The following is a 21,976-nucleotide window of genomic DNA, read 5'->3' on the forward strand; positions in this document are numbered from 1 at the left end:
CCCCATAAATTAAATTTGTGATAGGTTTGATGGTATTGGTGAGGAACCTTGTGTGATGACTTGTCAGACACCCCAGTAGCCTAATTGTTGGTCCCAACTGGGAACCTTTGCATGTCATATTCCTCTTAACGAAAGCAAAAATGCCCCAAAAAAATTGTCTAATACTGTATTTTGTGTTTAGTGCTAATTAGCAAATGTTAACCTGCTAATACGCTAGACTAAGATGGTAAACCTGGTAAATATTACCTGCTAAACATCAGCATAATAGCACTGTCTTTGTCAGCATGTTAGCATGCTAATGTTAGCATTTACTGCAAAGCACCACTGTGCCTGAGTACAGCCTCACAGAGATGCTTGTGTGGCTGTAGACTTCTTTTCTCGCTTTGATTAATCAATTAGAGAAAACTAGAAAATGTCCCTCACAATTTTCCAGAGCACAAGCTGTTTGTTGTATCCAAAACCCGAAGATATTCAATTTCAAACAGAAATCTACAAAGGTATAAAACAGGGAATAGCAGCAAATCCTCCTATTTGAGCTGGAGGCAGCAAATGCTCGGCTGAATAATTGACTATCAAAATTAACTGTAGATTGAATTACTTTGTATCCATTGGTGCTTGCTGTGTACCAACTACTGACAAATTTTGCCCAATGTATTGGTTACTAGGTGTTAAAGTTTGGAGCTACCAACTCCAGAATTACTCTGTGTAGTTTTAAATGAAGCCAGGAGAATACTAAAGGAATATATAGTAACTATAAGAAACACACTGACCAAGTGTATTGAATCAGTGAGGGGGCAGTAAAGGCTCTCAGTGTGCCTGCTGTGATGTGCTGATAACGTCAGTGATGACATGCTCTGAAGTGACTGAGGCTGACCGATTCTCTGACTGAGTGGGTTTTTAGCATTTCCTATCGGCAGCCATCTCTCTGGCTCGCAGTGCCTGCTCTCTCTGGTTTAACTGATAGAGCCATCAAGCTGGAGAAACTCCTATCTCAAGTCCTCCCAGCAGGGATGGATGGGACGGGTCATGTTGATAGCGTGTGCTGGTACACGCATATACATACACACACAAAGGCACTCGCATCTGTACTTTGTCCATCATCATGTTTGAGGATTAACTTGATTTCTGTTGAACTGGGAATGTAACTCACTAACGTCAGCAAACCTTAGAGAAGAGATGGAAGGAGCACTGGCAGTTTCATTTTCATTGGCCACTATCTATTTGTCTGTATCTTTCTCTCCCTCCAGATATTAAAATCATCTTACTTTTTTGTTGCCCTGTCAAAACATTTTTGCTGCCCTTTTATGATTTTGGACCTGCCATACAGATCTGTGTGCAGCTATATAATTCTCTCAGTAGAGTAAGCTTCATACTGTGTAGGTGTGGTACAATGGCTCATACTCTGACTTTGCTGCTATATTATATCAGTTTGTCCTGCTCTTTTGCACTCATTCTCTGTCTCACTCTTTCTTTCTGTCTCTCTGTGCTTGGATAGAGATGGCTTTTCTGCTGCATGGCTTACATGCAGGAGGCGATCTTCTCTGAAGGCTGAATTTAGCATAAACCCTGCTGTTAAGCCATGCAAAGGCGTTCGTAAGAGGGGGGTCACAGAGGAATGTTGCAGCACCGGAGAGCTGTGGCGAAATGTGAAATGAGGTGTTTACGTCAGAGTGGAGGCTCGATGAAAACATGCTGACTATTACCTCTTCTGGGATTCAGTGTATGTGTGTGTGTGTGTGTGTGTTTGCACTGTCTATAGCTACAGTGTTTGTTTGTTTTCCTAAAATCCCATCAACATCCCAATGTTGATTGTCCATAATCACTTTCATTTCTATTCAAAAAAAGATCAGCACTGGATATTAATCCTCAATAATAACTGCTTATGAATTATAGCCACCAATGTTATGTTGCCACACACCACAGCCCTCAGGCTTAGTATGTTCATCTAGAGCCATGTGTTAAAGTGGGTACCTGGAAATATACAACAATAATAAGCTAACCATGACAGGACAGATTTAGCCAGAGCTAAAGTGGCAACACTGTTTAGCTGTGGGTGAAGACTACATCCCAGATGACTTCCCAGGAGGAAATTATGGCAAATATTATTGCACTTGAATAATAAACAGCCCTTAAAACATTCTTTAATTTGGCTTGTGCTGGGCTTTGGCTTTTGAGTAGAGGAGTAACTGGAACTAAATATGATGTACAGGGAGCAGAGCTCTGAAAAGAAAAACAGTTGTGGCTCACTAATTTGCACATTTGTGATGCCAGGAGTCCTATGTTGTTGTTTTTTTGTTTGTTTGTTTTCAATGTTTGTAAGTGGTTTAATTAACAAGGTAATGTTTAGGGTATGTGCACATTCTACTGTAATGTTTAAGGTGTATATATACCAAATGATACGATCATAAAAACAAACTCAAACACAGTCTCTCTTTTAAGCCTGCTACATGAAATGTCTGCACAGGCCACCCAACCCTTTCTGACATGCCTTGGTAAACCCCTGTCCCATTACTATGCATTATGCATAGGCCTATCTCTTAAGTCCCATAAATGTAAAAGCTCCCCTAGAAATAGAAGAAGTGATAATGGTGCCTTGTCACAGTGACGTTTTAATGACATAGAAATGTTTTAACAAATCTACAACAATTACTTTTACTGATTTAGTGGTAGAAACACTAAACACTAGACACTTTTTAAGAACTGATATTAATTACTAACAATATGTTACTGTCTTTGTCTCACAGAAAGAATGGCTTTGCCTCAACTGTCAGACCCAACGAGCCATGTCGGGTCAGCTCGGAGACATGCCACCTCCAGCCATGGCTTCCCCAAAGAAGCCACCACCTGGACCTGCTCCTGTTCCTGCCCCCTCCTCCACCCCTGCCCCTGCTGCTGTAGATAGCAAACCTGTAGTAGAAGCAGCAGACCTACTCCCACCAGCTCCTGAGACCAAGGTAGAGCCCACAACCATTCCCACACCTGCACTAATTTCACCTGATCATGATGCCCCTCCCTCTGTTAGTGTCCCTCCTCCTGATAACAGCCCTCAGGAAACACCAGAGTCAAAAGAACATAAACAACCACTAGAAGCTGAACCAGTATCTGAGCCTGTAATTCAGCCTGAACAAGAAGTTTCAATTTCAGAGAGTACAGCTGAGAGTATCCCTGCAATCCCAGAAGTTAAACACGAGCAGAATGGCTCTGAGAAAATAGCAGAGGACCATCCTCCTCCTAAAACACCACCATCTAATGCTGAGCAACAAACTCAGAGTGCAACTGTCAGTGAAATCCCAGCAGTTGAACAACAACAGAGAAGCTCTGAGAAAGCAGCAGAGGACCATACTCACCCCCAGACAGACCCATCTAACTCTGAGCAGCAAGCACAGAGTGCAACTGTCAGTGAAATCCCAGCTACTGAGCAACAACAGAGTAGCTGTGAGAAAGTGGCAGAGGACCATACTCACCCTGAGATAGAGTCATCTAATGCTGAGCAGCAAGCACAGGGTGCAACTGTCAGTGAAATCCCAGCAATTGAGGAACAGCAGAATAGCCCCAAAAAAGCAACAGAGGACCATTCTCCCTCTGTGAAAAGTGAGACGCAAAATCTATTGACTAATGCAGATATAGACAAGACAACAGTCTCTGCTGAGGTAGAAACAGAGCTAAATCCCAATATTACTCAGGATGAGGCTGCAGCTCCCCTGATAGATAATGAGAAAGTGGAGCCCACTCCAGAGAAGCCTCCGGAAGTGACAACTGATTCCATTGAGCAAAAATCTGCCTCGATCCCTGAAGAAGTCGCACAGGAAATTCCTGTTCAGCCTGATCCAAAGCCAGATTCTACAGCTACAAATGTAGAGGAGAGTAGGAGTGGAGCTACAAATGTAGAGGAGAAAGTAATAGAGGTAGAACATGGTCAGCCTCAATTAGATGAAACTCAAGCCACTGTTATAGGTCAGGCTCTATCAGGTACAGTGGATACAGCTGGTAATGTGGACCATACAGTCATCCCCCCAAAACCTGAGGCAGAAATTGTAGTACCTGAAATCAAGAATGAAAGTACTACAGAAATAAAGGCAGAACCAGAACCAGTAGTAGAGAAGCCAGCATTCACAGAAAATGCATCTCATCCTCCAGTTGAGGTTGTAGAAAATTTAGATCTTGTAGCCTCTGTTGACAAAGTTGAGGTCCATAAACCTGACAAGCCCCTGGAAGAATTAAAACCCGAGCCAGCAAAGTGTGTAGAATCTGAAATTCCTTCAGTAATTTCAGACAACAAACAGCCTGCCTCAGCTTCAGGGGAGAAATGTCAGGCTAATGAAGTAGAAAACAAACCCATAGAAAAAGAGAAGGAGCCTACTCCACTTGATCCAGCAAATAAGTCACTTCCCGTTGCTCCAGTTGAAGGAGAAACCAAAGCTTTGGAGAAAGAAAATGATAATGCTGTTGAGAATGTTAACATTGAACAGGAAACTGCTGAGCAGGAAATATCTGAGAAAGCTGTTGAGGAAAAGTCAGTGGAGATTAAAACAGCAAAGGACAATGCCAAGGAGAGAATTGTTGAGGAAAAAGCTGTTGACAAGGAAACTATTGGGAAGAGGGATATTGAGAAGACAACAGTTGAGGGAAAATCAAATGATGGCAAAGCCTTAGAAGAGGAGGGAGCTCAGAGAAATGCAGCTACAGAGAGTGCTATTGAGGTAAAAGCTGATGAGAGGAAAGCTTTTGAAGAAGAGGCAAATGAACAGAAAACACTTGAGAAGGCAAATGACCAGACACCACTTCAAGAGAAGGTTAATGAAGCAGAACCCTCATCTACTGAAACAGAGAATGTGTGTTGTGAAGAGAAAAAAGAAGCAGAAAGAGCAGGAGAGACAATTCCGATTGTTGCTGAAGAAATCCTGAAAGAAGAGATACAGATACATAAAGAGGTCGAACCAGAAACAAAGTCTGAACCATCACCTGCTGGGGAAAGCCTTGTTGAGACAGCCTCATTGCCAGAGAAATCAGAGGAGAAAGAAAAATCTGTAGTCAAAGCAGAGAGTGAAGCACAGAAAGAGGAAAATCAGACACCTGTAGATACATTGTTAAAAGAAGAAGACAAATCTGAGAACGCAATGGTTACATCTGTTCCCCCATCACCTGATTTTAAAGAGCAAGAAAAGGTCAATACCACAGAGCCAAAGCAAAGTGTAGAGATGGTGTCATCCTCAGCTGTCATTAGTGAAACACAAGTCGGAGATAAAACCTTTGAGGAGAAACTCAGCCAAGACAAGGCAGAGGCCGATTCACAAAAATTAAACAGCACTAGTGAAAATCAACATGAAGTAAAAAAAGAGACGTCAGCGCTAACAGGCAGTGATGAGAAACAGCTCGAGAAATTCACTGAGGGAAAAGTGTCAGTCAGTGAGAAGGAAGTAAAACTTGACAAAGAGGAGGTTGACTCTCAACCTGTTACTGGCAACATCCAGGAATCTATTTTGGTATCCAAGGAAAGCACAGTCTTTGACAAAGATGGCACTCCAGAGTTTGATGCAGGAGAGAACACAATATCAAAGAAGGATGAAATATCAGAGACAGCTTTTGAAAATGGAGATGTATCTGTATCAGTAGCTTCAGTCCCTGTAGCAGAACCTGAAATCCCAGTCTCTGTAGTTAGTAAGCAGGACAAAGGCCCAGAGGATAATGCTAACATGGAGGAGAAAAAGGAGGCTAAAGCTCAGCCTGTGGGAAAGCCCAGTGATGAAGATGCAATCACTGAGGTGACCGTAGTATGTAGCACAAGTAGTGGTAGATTACATGAATGTCTTTGTACATCATTTGCTTAGTTTCTGATATATTTAACAAATAAGGTATATGTGAAGGTCAGTTATATGGGAAATTGCTGAACTAGGTATTGTTCCTTATTGAAAATTAATATAACACTGTGCAGTATGAAATGTTTTGATTACAGACTGTATCACATTCTTGAAGACTGGAACTTGTGTAGTTGCTTATGCATAATTTAAATTGTAATTATGTACACTCCGTCAATTTCAGTGATTATCTAAAAAGAATTTGAAAAATGCCTAAAATTTCCATTTTCCATGCTGCTCTAAAAGCTCAGTACTACAAACAAAATGATACCCTCACCACAGAAATTGAAAAGATGAAACTAAAACTACCAGTTTTTGATGTGACATCATTTACAGAGCCCTATACTGTTGTAATTAGTGATAATCCGAAAAGCTTATTTTCATTACTATTTGTTACTCCTTAAGAATGTATACGCACAGACATTGTGAATATTAACAATCCAGTTTAAATATTTCCTTTGATGTATTGTATTATCTGAAGAAAAATTACTAAATTATGTCTTATTTTCACCCAACAGGTCAAAAAGTTTGAGACTCTGAAAGAGCCTGGAGAGAAAGAAATGGCCGTCAAGGAGAGCAGTCCCACCAGCCCCTCAGACCTGGCAAAGCTGGAAAGCACAGTCCTTCCCATTCTTGAGGCCCAGCCAAGCACACAACCAAAGGATGATGAGGAGAAACTAACAGATACATTAAAGACCAGACGTAAATTAGAGGTGCTTCCTCTCTCACCTGACTCACCTAGCTCAGAAGATGACAGAGAACTTTGTGAGAAGAATGCCAAAGGTACCACAAAGAAAAAGCTGCTTGTGCCCATGGATATAAGGGCAGATTCACTGGATGATAGCAGTGAAAGCTTTGGAAAAGAAAGCCCTATGTCAGGGGATGATGAGGAATTTATTCGGAAACAGATAATGGAAATGAGTGAGAATGAGGATGCTTCTCCATCTGATGAAGAAAACCTAATCCGGCGAAAGATCAGAGAGGATGAGAAGAAAAAAATGGAACAGAAGAAAACAGAGGCTGTAGAGAGGACCACATCAGGAAAAGCCAGACGACTTACCAAGAAAAGCACTATAAGTCCAGATGATGAGGATGATAAGCACCTCCAGAGCTTGTGGGATAAATCTGAAATAGACAAAGAGGGGGGACCAGAACCAAAAGAGGAAGAACGTCAGAGTGGTACTGGGGTTCGTAAATTCCAAACTATGGAGCTGAATGCAACCAGCAGCCCTATGCATGTACCTAATGATGATGGAGAGCCTGAGATGGAAAGCCTAACAGACTCGCCAGATGATCGGTCTAGAGGTGAGGGGTCATCCAGTCTACATGCATCCAGCTTTACTCCTGGGACATCCCCAACATCCCTCTCCTCACTGGATGAAGACAGTGACAGTAGTAGTCCCAGCCACATTCGCTCTGGTGAAGGTAAACAACACAGGAAAGCCAAACACAGACAACCTGGCCAAATGCTGCCAACTATTGAAGACTCGTCTGAGGAAGAAGAGTTACGGGAAGAAGAGGAACTGCTCAGGGAGCAAGAAAAACAGAAGGGCTCAGGGAAAAAATCAAAGAAAGACAAAGAAGAGATTCGAGCCCAGAGGAGGCGAGAACGTCCAAAGACGCCGCCAAGCAACCTATCGCCCATTGAAGATGCCTCACCAACTGAAGAACTGAGGCAAGAAGCTGAAATGGAGGAGATCAGACGATCATCCTGCTCTGATTTCTCCCCCAGTATTGAATCAGATCCTGAAGGGTTTGAAATCCATGCTGCAAAGATTGCAGAAGTCCAGAAAACGTATCAGCTGCCTATATCAGTATCTCTTCACTCCCCAACAGATGATCAAAATACTGATAAACAGAAAAAAGCTCTCAAATCTGCTGATGAGGCTTATGAGGAAATAATGCTGAGGGCTAAGTCTCCAACAGCTGACAAAGGTGAGATTCAACCGGGAAAAGAGTCCCTTTATGGAGGCATGCTCATTGAAGATTATGCCTATGCATCTCTTATTGACAATTCAACAACTGATTTAGGGGAGCCAGAGAAGATTGTTGTTCCTGTTCAGCCCAAAATCCTGAGATCACCAGATGAAGTGTATGAAGACATGATAAAGAAGAGGAAAGAATTCATGCAGCTGGAGCAAGAATATCAAAATATGCAGCCAAAGAAAGAAAGCACTAACCCAGAAATTGTGTTGCAACCTGCTGAGAATACCTTCCCCAAAAGTAGTACAGTAACATTAGGCAAAGATGGGAAGCCATTGTTGGATGCGGAAACTGCCTATGAAGAACTAATGAAAAGAGTGTTGACTCCTGGAACAAGTCCTACTCAGCAGGAGCCAGAGGTAGAGGCCACTGCATCTAGAAAGGCGCTCCACCCCATTCCAGACTTAAGGGTGACGCAGTGCTCTTCAGGAGAGTTGTCCTCTGATGATGAGAGTCTAATTAAAAAGGAAGAGGAGATAACTGCAGTATCAGACACAACATCAAATATGGAAACCAAGCCTGTGACAGCGTTTTCCGAGCCTCCTCCATCATCCACATCAGATCAGCAACCTCACACCTCCATTGCAGCATCCGAGGCTGATGTTGTTGACTTATCAAGCGCATTACCAAGAACATCAGCCCCTGTGATTGCCAGTGTGTCACCCTTGCCCACAGTCCCCCAGTACACACCCAGCATACCCAGCGTCGTGTCAACTGCCCCACCTGTGCCCCCGAAGCCAAGCGTCCTGCGTATGGCTAATTCTCAGGAAACAGCAGAAGTACCTGTTGCACCACCACTGCCTCCTCCCACCCCACCAAAACCTACTGTTTTTCCCAGGAAGGCTCCAGTTCCACTTCCATCTCAGGCTTCAGCAACTCCAATCAGGCCAGAGACAGTGGCCATGAGTACATCCCAAGGATCGCCTACAAGACAAGCAGTTACACCAACATACAAACCTCATGTTCCCCCTCCTGTTCCCCCAAAGCCATCCATTCCTGCTGGGATTGGGGATAGCCACAGACCAGGACATGGTGTCAAACCACCAATTGCACCAAAGCCTGGCTCCCAGCCTTCTTCACCTGCCCATGCCCCACATCCACCAAGACCCACTGTACTTCCTACTGGTCCTGTTGACATAGCCCTGAATCTGAGCCCCTCTTCTGAGAGCAAGCAATTTCAACCCTCACCAAAGTCTCCTTCTTCTCCAAGATATGCCAGCAATCTTCGTGACACATATGTGGTCATCACACTGCCATCTCAGCCCAGCTCTCCAGTAGACAGTGTCTCAACTCAAGCTCCTTCTAGCCCTGGCCCAGCATCTCCCTCACGCCAAGCTCAGCCCCAAAGTCATCACCAACCACAGCCTCAACCTCAGTCATATCCACAGCAGCATCCGCAACCAACTCCTCCTCAAACAACCAGGGTGCCTCTGGCATATACACGAGTGACAGAATCCATTGAAAGTCAAGAAATTTGTGGCCCAGAAAAACATGTATCTAGTTCTTGTCACATAATTGAGGCTATATCTGCCTCAGCACAGCCATCAGTGGTTATGCCTAACCTCATCTCTCAAGTGGTCACCACAGAAGTCCAAAGAACCACTGTCTCTGTTGTTCATGAGAGGACACCACCACCAGTGCCAGCTCCAAGGGCAAATGGTGTCCCAATCTCGTTGGAGAAAACTAAACCCCAACTGCCAGCACAGAATGGAGTCAAACCTTGTGAGGTGGTAGATCTTAGGACTATGAAGGTGGACCCAGAATCAGGCATGAATGGTGTGGACCTGTCAGGTGGTCCAGACTCAAGACGTCAGTCCTTTACAACTGATGTCAATCGTCAGAACAGTGCAGTGCAGTCACCTGTGGTCAACCTCAGTGCTGAATCATCCACTGTCTCTATAGTGACTGACAGTATCACCATCGTGACCTGTGCTGCCACAATCCAGCGATCTGACAATGTAGACAGCTACCAAGCATCTTCAGTGCCCCTTCAGCTAACGAAAAACAAAGTATTTGAGCCTGTTTCTCAAATAATATATCGGCCAATTGATTCTCAGCCCTCAACTCATACTGGTACAGAGATCCCTATTAACCTCTCAGTTGGATCAAGCGCAGGTGGTGGAATTTTCCAGTCCACCCCTGTCACTATTGCCCCCACTTCTGTTGCAGGTTGCGTCGCCAATGGCTTAACTACAGGAACAACCTCAGTGGCAGGAGCTGTTGATCTTAGCACAACAAAACCATTCAATACAGTGGTATCAGTGGATACTGCTTCTACGGAAGTGGTCACAGCTGTAATAACAGATGATGATGGCAAACCAGTTGATCTGACTGCAGGAAAAAGAGCTGTATGCTGTGATGTTGTGTACAAGCTCCCATTTGCAGGAAGCTGCACTACTCAGCAACCCACCACACCCCTGCCTGAAGATCGTTTTGGATATCGTGATGACCATTACCAGTATGATCGTTTACCTTATGGCATGAGAGGGTTTGGTGGAATTAAACCGTCAATGTCTGACACTAATCTAGCAGAAGCTGGCCTGTTCTTTTACAAGAGTAAGAACAGCTATAACTTCAGTGGCACCACAGAAGGTGCGGTAGATCTTACCTCAGCAAAGATTTCTGATGCAGGTCAGTGCAGTGATATTGCAGACCTGTCACTTAAATGTCATTTTGAACTGCCTCCACTCATTCATGGCTAACATGGCATTTTTGGTTTGTTTTTACTTTTTGTTTTGTTTTGCATGGACAATTCATTTTTCTTTGTTTTTTGTTCTTTCATCGTGAGATTTTTGCATGTGCCTGCATGCTGTTACTGTACATTTTGTTTATGCTTGTGGACATTGGAGGGTTTTTTTTTTTTATCCCTTTTCCACCTTTTTCCATGATTGGATAAGGCATGACTTGCTTCAACATTGAATTAGTCTGCATTATATGGACTCAACTGATGTTTTTGACTTTTGACAGGTGAAGCAGTTGACTACTCCAAGAAAGGGACATACGCAGGAATGACAATTCCACCCTATTCCCAAGCCAGAGTCACAAGTGCTGTTGGTACACTCTTTGGTACAAGCAGTGTCTTGAGGTCATCAAATGGGGTGGTCTATTCCTCTGTTGCAGCACCAATTCCATCTACGTATGCCATTACCACCCAGCCTGGGTCCATCTTTAGTACAACATACAACACCCTATCAGGTATGCATACCAGCGACACCATGCCCTCACTGTCCAACCTCCAGAACTTGCCACTGACACGGTCCCATAGTTTCCTGTCCACCATCTCCATTACTTCAGCAGAAGAACAAGGAGATGCCCCACTCAATCTGGAGATATCAAGAGGGGTTACTTCTGCTGATGCTGTCACCACAGCAACAACCTCTTTATCGCTTGACACCTACACTGATGCATCCCTGGAGGCCATAGCTGCTTCACTGGAGGCTCTTTCATCACCCATGGTTCCTGGGGATGGCCAATATCAGGCAGAGCGTGAAAGGCTGGAGATGGAAAAACTCAAGCAACAGCGCCTTGCTGAGGAATTGGAGTGGGAGCGCCATGAGATTCAGCGGTTCCGTGAGCAAGAACAGCTTCTGGTACAGAAGGAACTGGAGGAGCTGCAAGCCATGAAGCAGCATATCCTGACCCAACAAGAAGAGGAAAGACAGGCTCACCTTATGATGCAGAAAGAAACCTATGCTCAGCAACAGCAGCAGCTTGAGCAGATTCAGAGACTCCAAGAGCAACTCCGCATGCAACTGGAAGAGCAAAAGCTTCGTCAGATGTACCCAGGCGGGGACATGCCAGGGCATGGCTTGCAGGAGGCAATTGTTCTAGGACCTGATGGCACAGTCCTGTCCAGAAAGATCACGGATAGTGGGTGCCAGACAGATGAAGAGGATGAGACAGTCAGCAAAGCTTACACAGCAGGGAGAAAAAAGAGAAGTGCTAAAAAGAGTGTTGACAGTTGTGTTCAGACTGATGATGAGGATCAAGAGGAATGGGAGGCTCAAACTAGAAGCAGACAAACCCGGCCACGCACTGCCAGGGGAGACAGGGGAGGACAGTCAGAGATGTCTCTTCAAGCCCACACTGAGATTTCTATACAAACCGATACAGAGGGGAACATTAGAATGGACACTAGAATGGAGCTGTCTGACTCTGAAAGGACCTCACCAAAGAAACGACCAACCCCCTTAGAAATAGGCCAGTCTCCTAACCTCAAAGCCGAGTCCTCTACGCTTCAAGCCCCTCCTAAATCTCCCAAAGTGCTCTATTCCCCCATATCGCCCTGTATATCCCCTAGCAAATCCCTTGAGTTTGTATCCTATGAGAAATCACTGGGTGATACAAGCCCACAAAAGCTAAAAGGAAGTGCGGATTCATCAAAAGCCTCTCCAGCAAGTCCCAGGGGACCAAAAGCCATGCAGAGATCCATGTCTGACCCTAAGCCCATGAGTCCAACAGGAGAAGAAAGGGCAACATCTGGCACCCAGCATGGTGATAGCTACACTGTGAGTGCTATATCACTTTTATTAAAATATATAAGAAAGAACATAGGCACTGACTAACAAAAACACAAAAGTTGGTTTGTTCTTACCTTAAGAATATGAAGATGTTATTGGTGCAAACTGTTCTTTTGGTTAATAATGTGCAGAAGAAATTTAAATCTTTCAGGGGAGGTATTTCCAGCTTGAGTTCATCTTTTGATAAAATACTAACAGCTTCTATGATTGCAGTTTTTCTTTTTCTCTCAGCCTTTGATTATTATGGCATAAGGTTTTACACTATTTATAGTTAGCTTGCCGTTTAAATGAATGTGATCTACTTATGGCCACAGAATGTAAATGAACCATAACAAACCATACTGTGAGTCAAGCGTCTTGTAGCACCAACAAAACCATCATTTGTCATGTCATATTCATGTAGCACAAGTGGCATGATGGCTCAGTGGTTAGCACTGCTGCCCCACAGCAAGGGTTTGCATGTTCTCTTCGTGTTTGCATGAGGAAGCGTGCACACAATATGACTTGCATGTTAGGTATTAGAAATACTGCAGCCTTATTCATCACAACAGAGTTGCCCTTAAGAGTGGAGATTCACCCACAGTGCTGAACTATAGCTTCTTGCTGCTCCTAAACAGTTTGGATGGCTCAAATGCAGAGGATGAATTTAACTAAGGAACGATACAATAGAATGAAGATTCAAGGCAGTAATTAATTTGTGTAGTCATATAATGTTTGACTGAGCTAAATACAATAGAAAATGTAGTTACAGTTAAATCAATATAATGCTTAAGATAGCAGATGTACCTATTCACTGAACTATGTTATACAATACAATACACATTTGTGTAACTAGCCTCTGACTAAGGGATGTACCAAACCTTTTATTCTGAGTATAGAGACATTTGCAAAGTTATAAATACTAATACAGACTTTAAATAAAGGTTTAAATTCTACAGTTTTTCACTTTAAGAATTCAATCATATTATGTGTTATGAACAACATTTGAAGTAATGTGCAAAGCTCTATTTTAATTTCTGTGTAGACATGAAGTAAGGCATACAAGGAAATGAAAGAATCAACTGAATAGGTTATGCATACCCACATAGGCATCCTATGTTGCTCCTGGCCTTCATGCGGTATAGAAGTCAGATTTCTGCTTGGGCAATTCACTGTTGAGAATCTCATACATACATAAAAGGCTGGGAAATAAGCTGAGCTTGCAGGAAAATATTGAGCTGTCAGATATCCATAGAGGCTTAATGTGAATAAATTACCTCTTTTGAGACTACACTTAAGAGTGTACAATTTAGTGAGTGGTGGGTAACATTTATGGACAGGAATGCATATACTTTACTGGGACACACAAATGATCAATAAACTGTGTTTTCCAATAATCCTTCATGCACTCATATACACCATGGGCATGTCCTAATCTATAGTAATGATTTTAATTTGATAACATAATTGAAATCATGCAATTAGCAATTATCTCAAGTTAAGTTTTATCTGAGTAATAGTGTCCAGAAGAAGTTTTTTTCAAATTCTGAGGACTACATGACCAGCCCACTCAGTTATTTTGAGGATTAAGAAGACCATTTGAATTTCTACAGTCTTAACACGTTTTTATTTATTTTTCCTACAGGGGAAGAGCTCTGGTGGCACACCAACAGGCACTCAAAAGAAGGTGAAGAGGACTCTCCCCAATCCACCCTCAGAGGATGAGTCAACAACCAGTGGCCAGACAGCATACAGCACCAGTTCTGCCCGCCGTAGAATGTGCCGCAATTCAAACATGGCACGTGCTAAGATCCTACAAGACATTGATCGTGAGTTGGACCTGGTGGAACGTGAGTCCTCCAAGCTCCGCAAAAGACAGGCAGAGCTTGATGAGGAGGAGAAAGAGATCGACGCCAAGCTTAGATACCTAGAGATGGGCATTAATCGTAGAAAAGATGCCCTACTGAAGGAGAGAGAGAAGAGAGAGAGGGCCTACTTACAGAGCGTTGCCGAGGACAGAGACTACATGTCAGACAGTGAGGTCAGTAATATCAGAGAGACTAGAGGTGGACGTGGAGGTGGTGAAGATGAGGAGATTGAAGATCATGGTCTTGAACGTCCCAGGACAGCTCCTCAGTCTGAATTGGATGACTTTGTCCCACCTCAAACCAAGCATGAGTACGGAAAATACTCCCAGTACCAATACCCTCAAAGCCAATACCAGTCTCTCTACCAGACTCCCCAGTCCTACCAGTCTCATTCTATCTACTCCTCTGTCCCCTCGCTCACTAGCTCCCAACAGCAGAATTACCACCAGATGCTCCTGTTGCAGCAGAAAGCTGCCAGACAAGCAGCCCTCCTTTCAGAGCTGGATGCAACTAAATATGATGTCATTAGCCGCCAGCCTGATCCCACATCGTCAGCTTATCTAGGAGTCAAATATGACAAATACGGCAACCACCTTGATCTCAGAGCTTTGGAGGTGGGAAGTATAGCAAGTAGTCCCATGTCAGCTGTGTCTGATTCCTATTACACAGATGTTGATCACCATACACCTCGGAGTTACTTGCTGCTGGAAGATGCTGCGGAATTGGCGAAGAGCTCTACAGGTCTGTCTTCATCTTATAGTCTGGCTGAGAGGGAACTGGCCAAGGCAGAGAAGCTGCTACGTAGGAGTGCTGCAGATCTGGGGTCTACTGACTATCTTGGATCTACCTCCAGACTCCATACTTTTGGAAAGACCCCTGATGAAGAGGATACAATGGAGGAACCCTATGAACTGAAACTCCTGAAGCAGCAACTCAAGCAAGAGTTTAGGAGAAGTACGGGTGGGACAGAAAACTTAGAACAATTGACAGGTCTCTCCCAGCACTACTATACCCCAAGCTCTGGCATCTCTAGTTACTCCCAAAGACAGTATCCAAAGTCAGAAAAGTACAGCATCAGTCGACTTACTCTAGAGAAGCAGGCAGCTAAACAGCTCCCAGCATCCATGTTGTACCAAAAACACAAGACTCCGCTATTAGATCCTAAAATCTCCTCCAAGTATTCCTCTATTACAGACAGCAGGGCTTTGGAGACAGACTATACCAGTTATCTTGGGTCTACCAGTGGATCCCCAAGATCCAGCCGACTCATGCAGGATGAGATTACCTTTGGCCTTCGAAAGAATATTGCAGAGCAGCAAAAATACCTAGGGTCCACCTTGGGTGCCAACTTGGCTGGTTCACTAAACTTGGGTCAGAGCTTGGGCTTGGACTCTGCCTATCCTAGTGGTAGTCGCTCAAGACCCTCATCCAGGCCTACATCTTGCTATGGCCTGGACTTGTCTATCAAGAGAGACCCTTCTAGCTCTTCGCTGAGGCTCAAGGGGGATGGTGAGGCATCTGGAGATGGACCAAGTTATCAAACCCCCTCTGGTCGCACCAAACCTACCAGCCTTCCTATTGTACAAAGTGGCCGTGGCCGAATACCCATAGTAGCTCAGAACTCGGAGGAAGAGAGTCCATTGAGCCCTGTTGGGCAGCCAATGGGCATGGCCCGTGCATCAGCAGGACCTCTGCCACCCATCTCAGCTGATTCAAGGGACCAGTTTGGTTCTTGTTTATCCTTGCAGGATTCCCAGCAGCAGCAACATATCAGGGAAGAGCCAACCAGGGGTAGGGGTTATGTGCTGCTGGATGACCTTCAGGGCACCATGTCAGATAGTGAAGGTAAAAAACAGACTTGTCACATTGTCACTTTTTTCCTATTTAATGTTTCATCCTTGAGAGTGTCTGGTTATAGTTTATCTTGCATGCATTTAGTACTAATGTGTATAATATTTAGCTGTTGGGTATTTATTGAAAATCTGCATGTGTCTGTTGTGATTTTCTATGTTTTCATGTTTAACCTTAACTTTGGTGAATGTATCTTTTCTTTTCTGGTGTCAGTATATTTGTTCAGTCTTTCAAGATCTGGTGTGCATGCATGTCATATAGGGTGTGCTTGAATGTATCTTTATGCATGCACCGTGTTTCTGTTTGCATTTCAGATATTGTGTAACATTTTCCCATATTAGTTCACTGCATGACACCATATGGTATAACTTACAGCTACATTGTGTAGGAGGTTTTTCTTCTCAAATAGCAATGCTCACTTATGGCAGTCTGCATTTTATTTATACAACACTTCCATTCCAGAAATGAGGATTTATACTTTAAGTCTTACAGAATACTTTCATAGTCCTTCAAATCTTACCTGTTAAGCATACAAGCGGAATATAGCGGAATAACACTTAAAAACTCAGGTCAGATTTAGAAAATGTTCTTTTCTCACCAATGATACACTGAAAAAGTGCCTCCCCCTCTTGCAGAATTTACATAATTGGTACAAAATTCTGTCAGATGAGCCAGTTCTTTTACAATTATTCTTCAAAATGACAGTGTATAGCCTGTAGTACATGAATTATAGTTTTGGAATCTACAACAGTTGATCTGTGATGTGGATAGTGGACATTGTTTGTATATTTAATAATCATATTTAAGTTGAAAAATATATTTGTAGTTTCATGATAATCAAATTGTAGGCCATCAAATGTTACCACATTATAGTGACAATACAGAAATAGTTTACATTTATAGTACATCAGTTTGTACAGTTACAGTTTGCAGATATAAGTAGAGGGTTCTTGAGTGTTTTTGTTTGAAATGCATGATATTTGGTTGCAACACTAATATGTGTGTAATAAATATACAACTTTAACTTGCATGTCTTGTCGTGAATACTTGCTTGTATGTATTGTTATACATCAGTGATATGTTGCATGGAATACATTGAAGCCTGTTACCTTCTATACTGTATCTCCTTATGATATTACTGCCTCCCAGTAATCAAAAAATGCATACTTGATTAGTGTGGCCCATTATTTTTCTATATTTTTTAAATTATAAAAGAGATGAAAATCATATGAGAAAAAAATCAATAATGCAAGAATGCTACTGAAAATCTGGTATTATTTCCTGCAGCTCTCCCCATTTTTCTCTACACTTTCTATTGCTGAAAGCATATTCTGAGTAGTCATCGCCCAGAGACCCAGTTTTTGTAAAATGTGTCTGAACAGTGTCCTATTGCAACAGGAATGGAAATGATTGTTTTGGCAGGAACATTAATTCTGGTAAATCTCAGTTATGTTCTGTTTGGTAAAAGCCAAAAACCATCAATTAAATATATAAACAATACATTTACTATCATTCCAGTCATGACTAAAACCATTGTATCTTTATGTTATTGTCCATACACAATAAATAATTATAATCATTTATTAAGTACTTAGTTAAAGCAGCATGGGGCTGTTCACTTTCCATGCTGAGGACAGTTTTCTCATGTAAGAGGATGGAAAAAGGGCCAGTTTCAGTGCTTAAGTTTAGACTCTAATTAAGATGTAATTGTTGATCTTCTTGGTTTCATTTAAGAATCCCTGGTCCCCTGAGTTGTCTTGAACACAGCATAACTACTTGTCAATAGATTCATATGGATCCCAGCATTTTGCAATGTAAACTAATTTGCCTTGATTCCAGCCCTAAGTGATTCCCTGATGGCTTTGAACAGAGACGATGCAACAAATGGTAGAGTATTAGTTCAGTTATCTAGTTATTTATTAGCTAACATATTAACCTGCACCACAAGTCAAATGCACATCTTCATGAAATGATGACTAAATGTTGGGGAGGTTTAAGACACTTATATAAATACCATTGACAAAATACCATATGACATTGCAAAAATGTCATATGGTAAGACATACATACATGTTTTGGAAGCAATTGCACCTTATTTAAAATTGGAGTTATATAATTTATATATATATATATATATATATATATATATATATATATATATAACCCAGAGATATATATATATAACCCAGAGATATATATATATATATATATATATATATATAATGAGTAATATGTACATACCCAACATTTACATTCATAAAAAATTATCACACTGTAGGTTTAGATGATACTACTACACATACTGTACTAATACTGTTTTCATTCACACTCAATTAAACCGCATTATATTTGTCTTCTTATTTTGCAATACCAGTGAAAATGTTGTGTTGCTTGGCATCCTTTTCACCTTCAACAGGAGCTTGAAATAACAAACTGACACTTTCTCTGGCCCTTTTATTTTGATATACCAATCACAAATTAATATGGCCTTTTCACAAATATACTTTTGCTTAATGGCATGTAATCACCTTTGATTGAGCTGAGGAAATCCATCCTCTGTAGTAGGATGAAAAAGTCCACGTTCTCAGATTGGTTCTGCTTCTTTTTATTCCTGAAGCCTACCACCTGAGACGAGAAGAGACAGACTGGTTTGATAAACCCAGAGATGGACGATCAGAGAACGGACAAGAAAAGAGACAGGTGAAGTGGGAAAGAGCACACGCCCATATTGTTCATGCAGACACTTGAGTTCTCGCATGTATACCAAGTACAAGCAGTAAACAAATGCATGCACCCACACTTAAACATATGAATATCAGTCAATCTATGTGGTAAGCTCACATGTTAACAAGAGGTGTTAACAAGAAGCACTTGGGCCACAAATGTTCATGTTGCAAAGTATTCATTCTTTCATTCTGTTTACCATTTACCGTGTACATACATAACATCTCACTATTGTGTATGGGCCACAGGGTAAAGGCCCGTACTACCCCTTCCCTCACCTCAGGGTCAAACTGCAGAGGGATCCCAAAGACCGCAGTGTCTCAGGTAAAGTACCATGATTTACTACATTTCATTCAATAACATCAGCAACAGTAGCATGCTAATAATAGGAATGAAATGTGTGCAAAGAGGCGCGAGCTGTATTACAAGCTAATGTGTTATTGACTGTGATGCATACATTAGATTTTATTGACCCCCTTGCTTACTGACTGCATCAAATATGCACTGTGTACAGAATAAGCATTGTTCTCATTTAATCACAAGATAGAATAAAAATGATAAAAAAAAACATAAAAACCATAAAATGTACACATTAATCTGGATCATAATGTCTCATTAGGTTTACAGAGCATGACTAGTGCGCTTCATGCATTTTATTTACTTGATATTCATGCCAAATCTCAACAAACTGACAAGTCACTTCCCCTGCCATTACGTTCCATCACACCATTCCTCCAGGCTCAAAGCAGGCAGACATTTCATTTCCTGGCTTCCCTTTTGATTTGGCTTCTCTCCACGCTCATCAGTCATTGCCATGCTCAAAATGGCGTATCCCTCATACTCAGGATTATCTTGCGCAATTAACGAACGGCCCACAAAGGAAGCGTTTTGTTTATGAGTGCTGGGTGTTGAACTGAGTCATTTTGTCTCAGTCATTTTGCTCTTGCTTCTATAACCATATTTAAGTGTTTTGCACTGTAAAAGGAGGGAGGTTTTGGTGCTATGTAGGTGAAGTCCTATTATGTGGAACCTGTGGAGAGACATAATATAATAGATACATGTGTGGTGATTTTTTTGCTTGGCATTTATATTAGTGTCTGTATATGTGTCCACGGTATCTATTTTTTGTCTGTTTTGGTGAGACAGGCACAAAGTAGGTGAAAAATGACAATGTTAGGGACAGAGCCATTCATTTATATGCCATTTGCCATCAAAAAGGACCATTCATCTGACTTTGTTGTTGGTTCTAATCAGGAAATGGTCTGGGTATCCGTGTGGTTGGAGGGAAAGAGGTCCCTGGCAGTAATGGAGACATAGGAGCCTACGTTGCCAAAGTCCTACCTGGTGGAGCTGCAGAACAAACAGGAAAGATTCTTGAAGGTAAGGTCTTTTACCAATTTAAACTTCCCTTTATGTAAAAATTGTTGCAATCAACTTTAATTGTAAGTATAAAGAAGAGAACAAGTTTATATGTTAGTATTTCATGTTTATCTTCTTGGACATGTGATTGACATACGTACAGTACAGCAGTACATCCAAGGATCCAAGGTCCCTCACAGCTGACAGACTGTCAGAACTGAACATGCAGTTTGAGTGTGAGAAACAGTGAAAAATAGGTCTTGATTTGCATTTACTTTTATCACCTCGGGGCCATAACTCACATTTAGTCATAAAAAAATAAGAACAAAAAGGGAAAGCTTAAAGGTGGAGAGTCTAAAAGGCAGGAGTTTTAGTAATATTGGATTCATAAAAACCTTCAGGACAATTATGTTGACGATTCCCGGTTGAACAATTATTCTTTCAAAATGCAGGCAGTCACATCACTTCTGTTTCATATAGATGCGAAAAGCTACAGCTAGCTAGTTCATCATGCACCACATAACCATTGTGCAGTAACCCACAAATACAGTATATGACCTGTGATTTCACCCTTACACACCTCTCACTGACACCACCTCAGGATAAACTGCTATGTGGTATATTAACAGGAACACCATTTCATGAGGTGTTATTGATTCCACATGGGGGAGTCTGGGAACAGTTAACCCTCTCACCCTGCCAGTCCATCTGTCTACTCATAGTCCCCTTTAATCTCTGTGTTGAGCCACATTGAGGGTGTCGGAAAACTGGTAAAGCTGTGGCCTCGGCCTTTTTGAAGCTGCCACACTGTTGATCTATGGATGGCGAGATAGGGAGAGAGAAATATAGCCCAGTTTGGACCTGTATAGTGTGCAATCCATCTGTCTGCGCTCTGTGGATGTGTGTGGATGTGTGTGTGTGTGTGTGTGTGTGTGTGTGTGTGTGTGTGTGTGTGTGTGTGTGTGTGTGTGTGTGTGTGTGTGTGTGTGTGTGTTTGAGCGTGGGCTATTCTTTTCGCACTTTCTGTTCTTGTTTGTGTCTCCCTCCGTTTCCTTTTTTTAATCCTTTTGCTGTTTCTTGTCTGTGTTTCTCTCTCCATTTCTTTATCAGGACATTCTAAAAGGGTCACAGTGAAAACTGCTTACAGAATACAAATTTGGAATATTCCAATGTAGGGAAAAACAGTGGGAGAATGAGGCTTGAAGATCTGCTCTTGAGTTTTAGTGGGAGTTCTCCAATGTAACTTGATGACAAAATAATGAAATAATGAATGAAAAATGCCTTTTTACAGCATGGGAATATAAATGTAAAAATAAGAGCGATACAGCCATGCTAGCAGCTCTGTGAGGCAGGCATAGCAGTGCTTTTAGCTAAGTCAGCATCATGAATGTATTATAGGAACTAGATACTGGACTCAAAGATGGTGCCTATTCACTTGAATGAAAATTGCTTGCCTGGAGCATTAGCCAAAAAAGTTTCCAGCTTCTAGTTGTGCGGCCCACTGAATCTGAACAATAGTGTTTTTTCTCACTCGGCCCATCAACTTTACATTGGGGTGAGACGTTTCTTCGCCACAGAGATTATGGTAACAGCTCCCAAGACAGATAACAGCAATCATGTTTTCAGTCTCCGGAGAGTAGTTCTGTGCAAGGCAGATGCCACTGTGCATGCGCAAGAATGCAGTTTTGTTTACAGAGCTTCTTGTGGGGCTACATATCACAACCTCTTGACTTTGTACCACAATGTACATTTCTCAAAGAACATTGGTTTTCAAACTTGTAGTCTCCAGCCCCAGCTGACTCTGACTCAAGTGTCATCACTTGAGGCAATGATGAGA

General features: G+C 42.2%; 1 protein-coding gene across 2 annotated transcripts in view; it reads left to right on the plus strand.

The window, feature by feature from the left end:
* Positions 1-21,976, plus strand: part of pcloa (piccolo presynaptic cytomatrix protein a) — a 58,818-nt gene that overhangs the window by 18,381 nt on the left and 18,461 nt on the right. For both annotated transcript variants that reach the window (XR_006094060.1, XM_042404015.1), the window contains exons 4-11: positions 2,745-2,954; positions 6,374-10,469; positions 10,806-12,346; positions 13,983-16,050; positions 17,896-17,943; positions 18,674-18,756; positions 19,029-19,104; positions 20,035-20,160. Coding sequence is in view for 1 of the 2 variants with exons in the window: in XM_042404015.1 (XP_042259949.1) it covers positions 2,745-2,954; positions 6,374-10,469; positions 10,806-12,346; positions 13,983-16,050; positions 17,896-17,943; positions 18,674-18,756; positions 19,029-19,104; positions 20,035-20,160 (8,248 nt within the window). In the remaining variant the exon portion in view is untranslated. The remainder of the gene's footprint in view (positions 1-2,744; positions 2,955-6,373; positions 10,470-10,805; positions 12,347-13,982; positions 16,051-17,895; positions 17,944-18,673; positions 18,757-19,028; positions 19,105-20,034; positions 20,161-21,976) is intronic.

The sequence above is a fragment of the Thunnus maccoyii genome, chromosome 23, assembly GCF_910596095.1.
Source record: "Thunnus maccoyii chromosome 23, fThuMac1.1, whole genome shotgun sequence".
NCBI classification, from domain to species: Eukaryota; Metazoa; Chordata; class Actinopteri; order Scombriformes; family Scombridae; genus Thunnus; species Thunnus maccoyii.